The sequence below is a fragment of the Mus caroli genome, unplaced genomic scaffold, assembly GCF_978045245.1.
Source record: "Mus caroli unplaced genomic scaffold, Mus_caroli_1 scaffold_1, whole genome shotgun sequence".
NCBI lineage: Eukaryota > Metazoa > Chordata > Mammalia > Rodentia > Muridae > Mus > Mus caroli.
This window is the reverse complement of record NW_028227256.1, coordinates 62,083,953-62,100,259: the sequence shown is the minus strand read 5'-3', so window position 1 is coordinate 62,100,259 and position 16,307 is coordinate 62,083,953. Positions and strand designations below refer to the sequence as shown.

At 37.5% G+C, this 16,307-nt stretch overlaps 1 protein-coding gene across 7 annotated transcripts in view; it reads right to left on the bottom strand.

The window, feature by feature from the left end:
* Pikfyve (phosphoinositide kinase, FYVE-type zinc finger containing) overlaps nucleotides 1-16,307 on the bottom strand; it is a 98,812-nt gene that overhangs the window by 32,283 nt on the left and 50,222 nt on the right. For all 7 annotated transcript variants that reach the window (XM_029476086.2, XM_029476064.2, XM_029476091.2 and 4 more), the window contains 7 exons: nucleotides 15,287-15,346; nucleotides 12,275-12,404; nucleotides 11,701-11,881; nucleotides 11,051-11,125; nucleotides 7,362-7,469; nucleotides 1,465-1,605; nucleotides 176-302 (listed from right to left, as the gene is read on the bottom strand). In XM_029476086.2, coding sequence (XP_029331946.1) covers nucleotides 176-302; nucleotides 1,465-1,605; nucleotides 7,362-7,469; nucleotides 11,051-11,125; nucleotides 11,701-11,881; nucleotides 12,275-12,404; nucleotides 15,287-15,346 — 822 coding nt within the window. The remainder of the gene's footprint in view (nucleotides 1-175; nucleotides 303-1,464; nucleotides 1,606-7,361; nucleotides 7,470-11,050; nucleotides 11,126-11,700; nucleotides 11,882-12,274; nucleotides 12,405-15,286; nucleotides 15,347-16,307) is intronic.

Below are 16,307 nucleotides of genomic sequence, written 5' to 3'. Positions count from 1 at the left end.
GATGACCAAACAATTTACTACCCACAAAAAAGAAAAACCATATATGAATAAAGCCACCTTAAACATCTCCCTCTTAACCAGTGCTAACAGATATTAACACTTTCTGAACAAACAATGACATAGTTAACTCGGAGATGATTCACTTCTCCTTGAATATATGCTTAAGATGACTCACCATTAGGCAGCTGAAATATCTGCATATAAAATTTGTGGCAAGTGCCCAAGTGGGGTTTGGTGAGCAGCTGGTCCATGGACACCACTAAATCACCTTGGGTCATTCGACTGATTCTTTCTAAAACTTGCTACAAAACAGAAAAACACTGTGTTACAAAATTAAATCAGCTATGAATAAAAATCTCAATAACCTGGAAAAGTACATTAAGTATTAAACAAAATAATGTTCACAATCAACTTCTTTAATTTTAATAAATCACTTGACAACTTGTTTATTCTACACTTGGCCAAATTTACTTGCTAAATAATCAATGTGTAGCCCCAAAAAGAAACCATGGTCATGGTACTCTTATTAAAACATGGGTGTGGCATGGTGGTTCACTTGTATAACTCTAGCACTTAGGAAGCAGAGGCAGGAGGATCAGTGCAAGTTTGAGGTCAGCCTGGTTTGACAACTGAGTTCCAGACCTGCCAGAAATACAATGTGAAACTACATTATTTTTATTCTTACTTTATTTTGTTATTGTCTTTTGTTAAAAGAGCATTTGGATAGCATGTCTTAGCTATGACATGATGTTACGATGGGAAAACAAACAAAAATCAGTTTCCTTAAAAGTGGCCTCTGTTTTACAGAATGAAGCACAAATGCTGATGGGTCATGTCCATTCCACCTTTGGTCTCATAAACACCCAAAAGAATAGCTACCTGCTCCTAGATATATGCCACTACCCTTGCATGACAGCCCCCACTGAATACATCCTTTTAGAATTTTACATTTTGATGATTTATAATGATGTTACCTGTTCTATTTGTGATTCACTAAATATATAGTTTCAGAGTTGTAATGCCTGGATGATTTTTGTGCTTTACTGTGCCAAATGATTTTTGTTGGTATCTGTGATAGACTCACTGGATATAGTTTCTAAGAGATGTAATGTTTGGTTTTTTAATGTGTAAAATCCCCTGCTTGAGAGCTGTAAAATACACTCAGATTCAAACTGCCTCTGCGTTTGTTTCTGTTTGTCACCACCAAATCCTTACCCACGTAGCTTCAAGGATCCCCCATTCCAGGGACCCACATACCCGACTGGGGTGGTCTATGGCAGTTAAGTTACACTGTCTTCTGTCTTCCAGTGTGAGTCCACAGTTGTAATAATGTAGCTACTACACCTGGGTCCCACTTCAACGTAAGTGCTACATCAAATAAAAATATTGCTGCATACCTACCATACATGCATATTAATTTAAAAGCCATGATTTTATAAATGAGTAAAAACAACGAACACTCACTGACTTTACATTAATGACCAGAGTAATGCCATGTTCCAGTAACATGTCCTGAGCAATCCGAGACACGGTTTTCTCAACAAGAACCAATGTGGGTCGAACATCAACTATTCGTTGAACATAATTCTTCAAGAATTCCCTTTCCTAAGTAAGATAAACCAGAAATACAAAACCTGGTATAATTCAAGTTCTGACATATTAAAGTATCATGACAGCCTGACTATTAATATCAATATTCAGTCTATAGTTCTTCATTCACAAATAAGTCTGTAACAAATTCAAATGCAACACAAAATTTTAATTATAGTTCTCAAGTATACATTTTACTTAAAAGTTTTAGGAAAAGTTTCACCCTCTAATAAATTTTATTTTGAAAGATTTTCAGGCCCTAACAATCTACAGCCTGCTGTAGACACTTGGTGAGGGAGAAATAGCAACTATACATTCTCAATTTCTCCCTTTATTTTTCTTGAAGTACATTAATTTCCTAATCTGCTTACTAAAATTTAATTTAAGGACATCTGTAATTATTTTCTTTGTGCAGCTCCAATAAAACAGAATTATTCTGAAACCAAACGTGGTTAAGTCATACCTATACAAGTCCAGGGCAGCCCAGGCTATATAAGGTTTTATGTCTGTCTGTCTGTCTGTCTGTCTGTCTCTCTCTCTCTCTCTCTCTCTCTCTCACACACACACACACACACACACACACACACACACACACACAGTCTGCTTCTGGTACAATTTTGACAAATAAACTTCCTCCCAGTCTGGTTCTTGCTCATCCAAGAAAGACCATCAAGTTCCACTTAGAGAACTACAGACCAATAATATGGAGTATAAATGACATCACAACCTAATTATATCCTGTCCCTTGCTTCTCATCCTTTTTCTGACTACATTTGTTTCTTCCCTGATTATTTTATACTTGGTCATGGTAGGAAAGACAGAAGAAGCAGATGGGAAAGGGGAAAGAGAAAAAGAAATAACAAATTAGCTGATATTTTTCTTTCAAGCTAAGAAATTTAACAGAACTGGCATTAATGGTTTTAAAAAAAAAGTTTGAAAACACAGATGAACAAAATGTCTCATATTATCAGTATTAAATCATGTTGTTAACTACAGATGTGCCCAAACCATGACTCATATAAAAACAAGTTTGATAACCAGATTCAGAAAATTGTGAATAATTGTGATATTGGAATATGTATAGATTTCAAATACCATGGTTCATGAAATCCAACAAGGCACAATTTTATACAATTTAACAACTCTACAACCAAGTAACATCTTATACTCAATATGATCTAATTCTATGAAAGTATGCTAATATCATCTATAAAACCACAAGATCAGGGATGATATACACAGAACAGTGTAAGCCTGAGGAGCAATAGTAACTATGTTTCCCCTTGTTCCTCTTAGGTTCTTCACTGAAAACCATACTCCATCATATCCAGAAATGCTGACCTAAATCTAAACAAGATCTTCCATTTTTAATGATAATAGCAGAAAGCATAAGAGAACAAGAACTCCAGGAAATAAATTCATTAACTAATGCAGAAAATTTGAAAAAGCATTTTGTCTTAGACTACAACTGTGTTTTGTTAGCTCCTATCTATGGAATGAAATACAAAGTGATTGCTTCTATCCTGCTGGAAAAAATATGACTACGAATATAAAAAGTATGTTTTCCTAAGTATTTCTGGTAGCGTGTTTCCATGTATATGCTACTTATATTCCTAAATACCATATATTTTGAATGATCACAAACTATAATACCATTCATAGGAGGAAAAAAGCCATTGCAAATTAAGACAAACAAAAACACTAACACCTGAAAGTGATGCAAATTCAGATCTAAGGCCATTCTTCCCACGGCAACAAGTAGGCTGAGGGCAGACTCACACCTCTCCAACTACTCCTGAGACCCTATCCCCCTAGTCTTATCCCCAACTCTGTAGCTGGAAAGCTGCTGTGGTCTCCCTTTCCTCTTTGACCCAGTCTCTGAAGGATCACAAAAACCCTTTCCCTCAACCTTATTTCCCCCAACTCAACCCAGTAACCCAGCCTCCACTACCAGCAACCACTCTCTGTGAACACACCAACTGAACAGACCAGTAAAACAGGCAAAACATGGCTATCAATCACTCTCCAAAAAATCCTCCAAAGAAACAGAAACCAAGGAACAAAACATCTACCCAACAAAGACAAACGCAGAAATCAGAACCTAGACCTATATAATCATCCCAAGCCCAGATGCCTAGATGACAGTATAAAAACACAGTAACAGCTAGGGCAATATGTCTCCACTAGAACCTTCCAGAGCAGGCTCTGAATATTCCTACATAACAGAAGCACAAGAAAGCCATCAAAACCAACTACATGAAGATGGTAAGAGATCTTTAAAGAGGAAATGAATAAATTCCTTAAAGAAATCCAAGAAAATGCAAACAGTTGAAGGTCAGAATAGAAGCAATAAAGGAAACACAAACTGAGGGAACTTTGGAAACTAAAAATTTAGGAATATTAACATTAACTACAGAGGCAAGCTTCCTCAACAGAATACAAGAAATGGAAGAGAGAATCTCTCTCAGGCACCAAAGATACACTGGAGAAAGAAAATGTTAAATCTAAAATAACCCTGATACAAATTATCCAGGAAATCTGGGAACTATGAAAAGACCAAACCAAAGAATAATAGGAATAAAGGACGGAAAGAAATACCAGTTCAAAGACCCAGAAAATATTTTCAACAAGATCAGAGAAGAATATGAAAATAAAATTATAGAAGAAATATATGCCAACAAACACATTGCAACATTATGAGTAGACATTTCAGGACTGGAGAGATGACTCAGCGGTTAAGAGCACTGACTGCTTTTTCGAAGGCCCTGAGTTCAAATTCCAGCAACCACATGGCTCACAACCATCCGTAATGAGATCTGATGCCCTCTTCTGGGATGTCTGAAGACAGTTAAGTGTACCTACATATAACAATAAATAAACTTTAAAAAAAAAAAAAAAGGAGTAGACATTTCCTCAGGTAAAGGGATGGTACAAAAGATATTCCAACATCGATGATTGTGGAAGATCTTTCCGTCTTCTGAAATCGTCTTCTATTTCTTTCTTCAAAGATTTGAAGTTTTCATCATGCAGGTCTTACTTGCTTGTTTAGTTACCACGTGATATTTTATATTATTTGTGGCTATTGTAAGTGTTGTCTCTCTGATTTCTTTTAAATTTTTTTAATTACTTTTATTTTTTTACAGTCCAGTCTTTGCCCCACTTCCGGTCTGCCCTCCCACAGTTCCTTATCTTATTCCTCCTCGTCACCCTCCCCACATCTCCAAGAGGATGTTCTCCCCCTACCCTGATCCCCACAAAGCCTCCCCACTCCCTGAGGCCTCAAGTCTCTAAAGGGTTAGGCACATCTTCTCTCTCTGAGGCCAGACCAGGCTATGTGTCGGGAGCCTTGGGCCAGCAAGTGTATGCTGCCTGGTTGGTGGCTCAGTGTCTGAGAGATCTCAGAGGTCTGGGTTAGTTGAGACTGCTGGTCTTCCTGTGGGGTTGCTCTCCTCCTCAGCTTCTCCCAACCTTTTCCTAATTCAACCACAAAGTTCCTTTATCATTAATCAGGCCTTAGAGCCTTCCCTTGAGATGGATCCCAAGTTGGGCTGGTCACTGGACCTCCTTTCCCTCAGTCTCTTCTCCCTGCAATTTTCGTCCCTGCAATTCTTTTAGAATTCTGGATCAGAGTTTTTGACTGTGGGATGGCAACCCCATCCCTCCACATGATGCCCTGTCTTTCTACTGGAGTTCCCTCTTCTCACTGTTGGGCATTTCATCGAAGATCCCTCGCTTTGAGTCCTGAAAGTCTCTCACCTCCCAGCTTATATAAGGCAAAGGACATAGTCAATAGGACAAATCGGCAATGTACAGATTGGGAAAAAAAAAAAATCTTCACAAACCCCACATCCAATAGAGAGCTAATATCCAAAATATATAAAGAATTCAAGAACCTAACTGCCAAAAAAACCCAAACAGCCCAGTCAAAAATGGGATATAGAGCTAAACAGAGACTTCACAGCAGAGGAATCTCTAATGGCCAAGAAGCACTTAAAGAAATGTTCAGCATCCTTAGTGATCAGGGAAATACAAATCAAAATGACCCTGAGATCCCACCTTACACCAATCAGAATGGCTAAGATCCAAACCTCAGGTGACAGCACATGTTGGTTGAGGATGTGGAGAAAGAGGAACACTTCTCCACTGCTGCTGGGAGTGCAAACTTTTACAACCACTATGGAAATCAATACGGCAGTTCCTCAGAAAACTGGTAATCAATTTACCTCAAGACCCAGCTACAGTATTCTTGGGCATACACACAAAGGATGCTCCGTCCTATCACAAGGAGACACTTTCTCAACTATGTTCACAGACGCTATATTTATAATAGCCAGAAACTGGAAACAACCCACATGTCCCTCAACCGAAGAGTGAATAAAGAAAATTTGGTACATTTATATAATGGAGTATTAGTAGTTTAAAAAATGACACCATGAAATTTGCAGGCCAACAGATAGAACTAGAAAAAAATCATCCTGAGTGAGGTAACCCAGATCCAGAGAGATAAATATGGTATATATTCTTTTATAAATGGATATTAGCCATTAAATGATAACCAAGCTACAATCTGTAGACCCAGAGGGGCTAGAGGTTAGGGTCTAGTGGGGACGGGACACATGGATTACCCTGGGAAGATGAAACAGAATAAATTTACATGCAGACTTGGGGCAATATCACTGGCATGTTAACATAGGGTGGAAATTTTCATGAGGTCCCACCCGTAGACAAAGAACTACAAGCAACTAATGACGGTTAGAAGAAGGAGAATTAGCATTTTCCAGGTTTTCCATGGATGAGCCCCACTACTGGTTGTCCAATGCAGTGATCAGCCTTGGAATCATATATATACCAATAACAAAAACACTAAGCAGTTTGCATATGTGTGTTTGTGTATACATCATATATATTATATAATTGTGCATACATATACATTCATATATGCATTCATATATATCCATATAGATCATATATAACTATACATACATATACATTCATACACACATAAGTAACAAGGCTATCAATAGGACAATGGGTGGGACATGGGATAGGTTCAAGAGTAGGTAGCTGAGAGGAGCCAGAGGGAGGAAAGGGAAAAGGGAAAGTGATGTATTTAATTCTATTTCAATTAAAAAAAATTACTGTAACTGCAAGAATAGAGATGGCACTCTGGCAGTAAAGCTCCCAGGAGCCAGCCTTGGCTAAGAGTACATCTTTCTGTGGAGAGAGCTTTGTAACCATTTCTTTAAACAGAGCAGAGCTAAGAGAACTCATGCCCGTGCAGCAAAAACTCTGAAGTTATAACTTACAGCCATTATTCTAGTGCCATTTGCTTAGGAAAAACACAAAGAAACCAATATATAACCACTATCTTACATTTTTCCTCTATTTGCCAACTACATATAAATTATGTCTATTCTAGAAACAGGTATTAATGAGAGTCTATATCACAAAATGGGAGATCCCAGTAAGCTAAGAAGTTAGAGAAACTCTCCCAGTAAAGCAATGGCCAAAGTACAGACGAGAAACCCAAAGTAAACCGAAAGTTGAATTTTCACATCTCTTCCACACATTCTCAGTCATATGTTCCCTTCATCACTCTGAAACCTTAAAAATGGATGAAAGAGATTTGGGTAAGCTACTTTCTAAAGTGTAACATAAACATGGCTCGCATAATTTAATTTCTGAAACATAACAAAGTTTTTGAAATTAAGAGGTGGCAAGCAGCACAGAAGGTAAGCATTCATCAAATGATTTCCTCCAGAAATTCTTACCTGAAGCACAATAGGATCAATGCAGGTAAACTTAGTTTCTTCTCTATAGAGATACTCAATAGAACACTTCAACAGAAGGATTTTGGGGTTTTTAATACAGGAATTCATCTAAAAAAAATGTTTTGTTAAAGATTTGCACTTTATAGACTTTTAACCACAATTTAAAATCATATTGTTCATAATTTCTATTACTAAACTTTACTTTTGGGTAATTCTCAATTTTTTTTTCAAAGCAAGCTCTTTAAAAACAACTTTTTCTTATCTTTTCCTCTATACTATTTATTATGTTTTTGCTTTATAATTTCTCATACTGTAAGAACAAATAATATGCATAGGTGGCAGTGGGTATTATATCCAGAGTATTCACACATTCTAGATCAACAACTTTGAGACTATATTTTGGTCTTTCTAAACTTCAAAAGTAAAAAAGGAAGAAAAATTAATGGTACTTGAACATTATTCTAATGGAATACATTCTCCAACAATCCTAAGTTAGCAAGCCCAATGGATAATGTGAAGTTAAAAGAGAAAACCTAAAATTACTGTTAAAGAAATTCTTGGGGGCTGGTGAGACGGCTCAGTGGGTAAGAGCACCCGACTGCTCTTCCAAAGGTCCAGAGTTCAAATCCCAGCAACCACATGGTGGCTAACAACCATCCCTAATGAGATCTGGCGCCCTCTTCTGGAGTGTCTGAAGACAGCTTCAGTGTACTTACATATAATAAATAAATAAATCTTTAAAAAAAAAAAAAAAAAGAAATCCTTGCCAACATTCCAACTATGACTAAAGCCACAGGCAGAGCGGCTTATGTCCTTCCATTAAGGTTTCAGTTTAACCAAACTTAACACAGCCCAGACTGGCCAACAGTTCTGAGGACAGCAAGTAAGTGGGCTAATGTATTTGAGGCTCTAAAATTAAAGACTATGTCCAAATATGATCGGTGAGGCAAACCAATAACTCATGGGTACATATCTACCTCTTCTACACATGATTTTCATCAACCCCTGAAAAGTCATAACATGTTTAGTCCTTCTGTTTTATTTTGTTTTCTTTTTTGAGATAGGGAGGAGCTCAGTTTATAGACCAGGGCGGCCTCAAACTCAGAGAATCCACTTGCCTCTAGCTCCTGAGTACTAGGATTAAAAATATGAGCAATCACCATCTGACTAATTCTTCGTCTTAATTAGGTAAAATTCACTTATTTTGACTTGACACTGTACCTTAAAAGTATAATATCCTGATTTACAGGATTCTATATATAAACACAGTGATTTTTGGACCATGTCTGAGAAATAACATTTAATATCACCTGTGGCAGAACTTTCTCCTAATGAATAAAGATTACAAGGGACCAATCACTGGGCAAGTAAGTGGGACTTCCAGGTCAAGCAGAGAAAGAGAGAAGACCCAAACAGCTCTTTTGGACAGCGGGAACAAGGGAGACAGACAGAATGTAGGAAACCAGAGGCTGTAGGTGACCCACCAGGATCTGCCACTCAAGGATTTAACATAGATTAGTTTTCATATTAGGATTCTAGGTTCTTTGCCCAACAATTGTGTTCCCTGTTGATTCTAAACTAAGATTGTGTGGGGTTTTCCTTCCTGCAGCGACTCAACTGGGTTCAGGAAAAGGGACTGCCTCAGAGCTTGGTGTGCAAGAGTACACCCCAGCCAGCCTCAGGAACTTGAAAGCATGGGGCAGGCCAACTTAGAGAGCCAGGAGAGAGCGATTCTGGAGCTCTGAGTCTGACAGTCTGTTGGGCAAGAACAGGCCAGCCTGTCTGCTGATGCCTAGCCTGTGACAGCGTGATATGCCTTTTTATATTTCACGCAACGTCCAGCATATAATTTAAAAGTGATCATTAACAATTTTCTAAAGGCTGAATATCTTATAGTCAGCCCTCCATACCCATAATTTCCACATCCTGGATTTGACCTACTACATATAGAAAAATATTTGCAAAATGGAGAGTCTGTGTGTCCTAGTCATGTACAAATTATTTTTTCTATCATTAAAACTCATTAGAGCCATAAACTATATAGCAAAACAACTATTTATACACTTACATCCTACCCATTGTAAGTCATCTAGAGATAATTTAAAGTCTACAAGAAAGTATTCAATAGATTATAATTAAACACTAAGCCATCTTATATACGCGCTTCAGCATCCCATATCTTAGCATTCCCTTGAGACCCTGGAACCAATAACCTGCAACAACTGAGCGACAATTGTATTAGTCTATACTTAGAAAATAGTTAAAACAGAACATTTCAACAATCTGTTTCTCAGACTAAAGCGGTTGTCTTCACTTTCCAGCAGCAAGACCCCCATGTACTCCTTAGTGTTATGTAGTGTCCTTGAAAATTGTGAAGTAGAGCAAGGTCTAAGAATGGTGTTACAGTTTCTCAAACTGTGAAGATCAGGATGCTAAGAAAGACAACTCAGCAGGTAAGTGCACTTGGCATCCAATTCCCAGCACCACGGCCGCACACAACCATCTGGATGCAACTCCAGGACCAAGGCGTCTGCTGCCCTTTTCTGACCTCCATGACATCAGGCACACATAGTATACAGACATTCATCTGAGCAAAAGGCTCATAGAAAATGAATCAATAAAAATGTATTTGAATATAACAACCAGCAGATGACACTGAAATATCCACCATACCCACTTTAAATGCAACACTATGATCCTTCACCCACTCATCTACCCTTTCCTACTCCCTTAACCCACTGAACCAGACAGTCTAAAAAGGTTAGGGAGCCATGTGTTTAACAAGGTGTCCAGGAAATTAAAAGCCCTTAGAAGTTCCTATCTCAAGATTCCCTAACATTCAATATTTAACCTAACTTCGTCTCTTTGTGCTAGTGCTCAAAAGAGCCCTTGGGGCAGAGAGTAGGGGTAAAATTTGTGTCTTAGTCAGGGTTTCTATTTCTGCACAAAACATCATGACTAAGAAGCAAGTGGGGAGGAAAGGGTTGATTCAGCTTACACTTCCACACTGCTGTTCATCACCAGAGGAACTCACACAGGGCAGTAACCTGAAGGTAGGATTGAATGCAGAAGCCATGGAGGAATGCTGCTTACTGGCTTGCTTCCCCTGGTTTGCTCAGCTTGCTTTTTATAGATCCCAAGACTACTCTAGCCCAGGGATGATACCACCCACAATGGGCCCTCCCACTCTTGAACACTAATTGAGAAAATGGCTTACAGCTGGATCTCATAAAGGCATTTCCTCAAGGGAGGCTCCTTTCTCTGTGATAACTTTCTCAGTTTGACACACAAAACCAGTCAGTACAATTGGTGAGAAAACAATAATGCCAATTCGGTAGGAAGACCAATTGTAGAAAACTAAACTATTTGAAGAAATGCTGACTTTTAGAAAAACCCTGCCTGGAGGCAAGGCCTATAGAGATAGGATACCAGTATCCTTGCCCTCTATTAGACTGGAAACCTAACTCTCCCTCTTCCTTCTTCTGACTTATGAATTCCCATTATTCAAATTCCGACCCGTCACCAGCTCTGGCAGATTTTTCCTGGAACCTCTGAACTTTCACCTCTATGAACCATATGACTAGGTACCCTTCAGCATCTCCTTTTCCTTCATAATAGAAATCCCAACTTGTGAGTTTAGCACACAGCCACGGTCTACTGAATTCCACTGCAGAACTCAAACTTATTACCTTTTTATGTGCAATGTTCTTGGTACAAACAAAGCCATTGACAACCACAGAATCAAATTTCTTTCCACCTGGGATCTAATAAAACAAGAAAACAATTAAAACCAGTGATGTACCCAGACTTCATCAGATGGTTATTATTATGTCTAAACCTCTTTAATATAGTTAAAAGCAGAAAGTTCCAGAATATAATTCATTCCACCTCATGATTATCCATCTCATCATGATTGTGTTCCTACCCTCTACTCTCTAAGTCATATATGCTATTCTATATACTCACTGACTAAATAAGCTGGTGTCTATAGCACTATTTTTAACATTAAATATTACAGGTAAAGCAGCCGTTCCCAAGTTAATATTATCTAAACAAAGCAATTACTCACTGCTTTTCCTCAAGACAGTGATAGTAATGTATGAGAACAGACTTTCTCATAAATGAAATGCTAAGAAGCAGCATTAAAAAAGGAAGAAATTGTTTATTTTGGCTCGCACCACACACCCAACTCATTCTTTCCATGCCCCTCTCACTTCCTATGAGGACTACCAAGAGCTCTATTTGTATTGTTGACAGAGCAGACAACTTTATGGTAATACTCCTTTCAGATTACCTGCCCCAGCAGTTCCTAACAGCAGCAAACAGTAGCAGAACTCACCTTCTTGATATGGACAAACTGACGGATATCCATGTCATCATCCTGGTGCTTGACGTCAGGTCGGACTGTCTGAACAACCTGGCAGACTAGTGACACAATGATGTCCCTCCAAGACGATGACAATGACTCGTTTTGAAGCAATTGCTGGAGTAGGGCCATCATGTGGTTATGATTAGCTGAACTATAAAATATTACAAAAACAAGTTTGTACAGTTAATAATAATAACACAGAAGCACTTTTAAAGAAATAAACATTCCAATTATTCAAAATCTTCTATGTCCATTTTATTCTTTCAATGTATCTTTATTTACCATAATAATTCTGTGCATAAATAAAATCTGTGAGTAGCTTTAAACTAACAAATGACCTTCAAAGTGCTGAAATAAAATTTTACCACATAAATTAAAATGGAGACAATCAGTTTGGAACTCTGCTTTATAAGATATTTCATCAGAACTCAGACTAGACTTTAAATTAGTATTTTCCACTTTATAAGCAAGAGAAATTATGCATATAGTCAAGTCACTGAAAATTACAAAAACTCTAAGAGAAAAATAAAACTCTAGTGCTTACAGCAGCCTTTCCATGGCTTGCTTCTCCTCATTCTCCTCTCGCAAGAGTTCCAGGTTGTTATGATGCCAGCCCAAAGGGGTAAAAGGCAGCTCTTTGGATTTTTCCTCTACTCGTCGATTAAATAAGGACTCTAAACATAAAATAAGTTATCACTTCATTGTCATATTTTATACCATCTACTCATATACTTTAAAAAAAAATCTCAGAAGGTGACCAATGTATATTATTGCTATAAAACAGTGAAGACCTTTAATGAACACACAACTAAAATACATAATAAATATGCAATCACCCGGAAGAATAAATAAATAAATAAATATGCAATCATACATGTATACATACATCAACACACTAAAACATAGAAGCAGGGCATGAGGTAGAGCACTTCTCTAGCATGTGTGAGACCCAGCATGATGGAGGAGTCAAGAAACAACTAGCATCAGGCAAAATCTGAGAACAATTATGAAAAGTAACTTAACCTAAGTAACAAAGATTCTCCAGCCAAAAGTGACTCCTGAAACACAAACAGAATGGTGTTTTTGAATCCTGCTTGTTTTAAAGCAGTGGGTCTCAGCCTTCCTAATGCTGCGGCCCATTTTTTTTTCTTTTTCTGAGACCCTTTAATACAGTTCCTCATGTTATTTTCATTACTAGCTCATAACTAATTTTGGCACTACTATGAATCATAATGTAAATATCTAAGTTTTCCAATGGTCTTAGCTGACCCCTGTAAAAGGGCTATTTGACCCCCAAAGAGGTTGAGACCCACAGGGTAAGGGCCACTGTTTTAGAAAGTTACAAAGAATGCAAATTTACCACATAGAAGTATAAATTGAAAACCACATTCATCTGAAATCTGAATGGTAATAGTAGCATAGTCACGTGGGCCCTGAACTCTCAAGAGAGAAACTCTCATGGACAACCCCAGTCCTAAATGACAGTATAAAGTCACTTTACACAATCCTCTTCCTTGTATTTTACAATATAGGCTTTAAAACAAAATTTTAAGAAACTAAAAAAAATAAACTACAAAGAAATTATACTAAATAAAACATAATAAACAATCTACATATGATTTTGAAGTCTTTAATTTTTTTAAATGGGTGAAATAATTGAGTGTGGTGGTGCACACCTTTAATCCCTGAAGTCAGGGGGTAAAGGCTGCAGTAGATCTCTATGAATTTGAGGCCAGCCTGATCTAAGTTGCCTTGGGGGTTGGAGAAATGGTTCATAAGTTAAGCTCATTTGCTGTTCTCCAGAAGACTGGAGTTCAGTTCCCAGCTCCCAGATCAAACAGCTTACGACTATCTATAACTGTAGTTCCAGGGAATCCAAACCTTTGGTCTCTGCAGGTGCCTCCACTCACATACACATAAACACACACACACACACACACACCTATAAGTGACTTTAAAAAAATAAATAAAAATTATTAGAGATAGAAATGGATGAAAAAAGTTAAATAACAATGCTTTACAAAACATGTGCTCATTAAATAATCATAGAACATGATTGAACACATGGAAAGAGATAGGAAACATAATTGTTTTTCTTTTAAAGCAAATCAACTTCTATTAAGCACATGTAATAGTACAAGAGGCAAAAGACTGGCGCTTTTCAATTACAATTCAATTATAAACTTCTAGTCAAAGCAGATGTTAGGAGGTGAATCCCTGCCCAGCCAGAGCAGCTGCCTCCCTTGTTCCAACTTGCCCCTCCTCCTCTTTTTCTAAAGCCCTAGGAACTAAGAAGACCAGAGAAAGACCATTCTCTCCCTTTGCCTTTTCTCCTCCACAACTTAAGTTAAGAAAGGTTTGTAGACAAATGGATGGATCTGGAGGATATCATCCTGAGTGAGGTAACCCAATCACAAAAGAATTCACATGATATGCACTCACTGATAAGTGGATATTAGCCCAGAAGCTCGGAATATCCAAGATACAATTTGCAAAACACATAAAACTCAAGAAGGAAGACCAAAGTGTGGATACTTCAATCCTTCTTAGAAGGGGGAACAAAATACCCATGGAAGGAGTTACAGAGACAAAATGTAGAGCAGAGACTGAAGGAATGACCATTCAGAGACTGCCCGACCTGGGGATCCATCCCATATACAATCACCAAACCCAGACACTATTGTGGATGCCAACAAGAGCTTGCTGATAGAGCTGTCTCCAGAGAGGCTCTGGCAGACAAATACAGAAGTGGATGCTCACAGCCATCCATTGGACTGAGCACAGTGTTCCCAATGAAGGAGCTAGAGAAAGGCCCTAAAGAACTAAAGGTATTTGCAGCCCCATAGGAGGAACAACAATATGAACTAACCAGTACCCCCAGAGCCCTTGGTCCTGTGAAGGTTCTATGCCCCAGTATAGGGGAATGCCAGGACCAGGAAGCAGGAGTGGATGAGTTGGTGAGCAGGGGGAGGGGGGAAGGGATAGGGGGTTTTCAGAGGGGAAACCAAGAAAGGGGATAACATTTGAAATGTAAATAAAGAAAATATATAATTTTTTTAAAAACTCAAAAAAATTTTAACAAAATAAAAAGAGAGGTTTGTATTCATCTACTCTTCTTTAGACCCAATGAAATTGACAATGGATCTCCTCTTTTGCTTTACCCTCTTTTGCCTACTTTTCTTCCCAAGTCTACAGAGTAAACAGCAAGTCCCAGTGACGAGCTCACCTATGAGCTCTCTAACAGTGAGGCAATCCTTGACCATATGTACATCAATGTTTACTATTATATAATGCCTTCAAAAGAATAAGACACAAAGTTGATTAAAAAATATTTAATCACTTTTATTTTAAAGGTCTCATCTCAAACTAAGACCAACTATATATTCTTGAATTCCAACATACTCCAAAGTCATTCTATACATTTAAAATCATGTTCCTACGATACCAAAATAATCAAATACATTAGCACTGTCTGTCAATCAATGTGCTAAGACCTCGAGCACACCATATCAAGAAGCAGACATCACTTCCAGTAGTACAGTTGTTTTAAGATTACCTTTGATGAAGGCATCACTTATTGAGAGCTGCTGTCCTCCAGTGTCAGAAACCAAATACTCTGCAAACCAGGAAGAGAACAGAGAAGAGGAAGGAGAGACATATGACTTCAATATGTCAGCATAATTATGCAGCAGAACACCCCCACAAGGGTGTGGTACTCCTACAAAATATATTACCGTCCAGCAAACTTTTACATATATTTTATAAATTTCATACTAAACTATATTCAAGAGATTTAAATTGACAATAGAACCATAAATGATTTGCCTTGGTTCAAATGTCAGACATTTTAACAGATATGTTTTCAAATGACCTTAAGTTGCCAAAACAGAACTAAATTATTAAACTGCTTCCATGTTGAAATACGTAAACTGGAGAAACCTAAACCAATGTTCCTGGACCATGGTCACTCAAAATGGTTTCAAAATTAGCTCTCTCTTGGTCCTTTAAAAAAAGAAAAAAAAAGGAAAAAAAAAGCAAAGGTCTTTAGTAATTAGCATGATAAACTTTAAAACATTATATAACTTACCACTTTCCTCATGTATTACTACATTATTTCACAAATAATGACTATCTATAGGCAAGATACTTTATAGAAGCACATTAGAAAACTGCACAAGATACATGCAATAAAATAAATTCATATGGCAAAAGATAAAGAAATAATTCAAGGAATTTTTGTTAAGTTTTAAAATCACAGTTTTTGGGTTTTTTTAAGCTCCTAGCTTATTAAAATCACATCTTTGCAATAAGACAACTGATGAACACACTCCAAATGCTTTCAAAACATTTAAAAATCTAAATACTTTTCTACAAGTGAAACTGTACAAATGAACTTTCCTCTTAACACAGTTCAGATCGGTTCTTTCTGCTATGCAAATTAAACCACAGTGCATTAACAACTTCTTTGCTTTCTTTTTTCTGGGTTTTTTGTTGTTGGTTTTTTTTGTTTTTGTTTTTTTGGTTTTTTGGTTTTTCCAGACAGGGTTTCTCTGTGTAGTCCTGGCTGTCCTAGAACT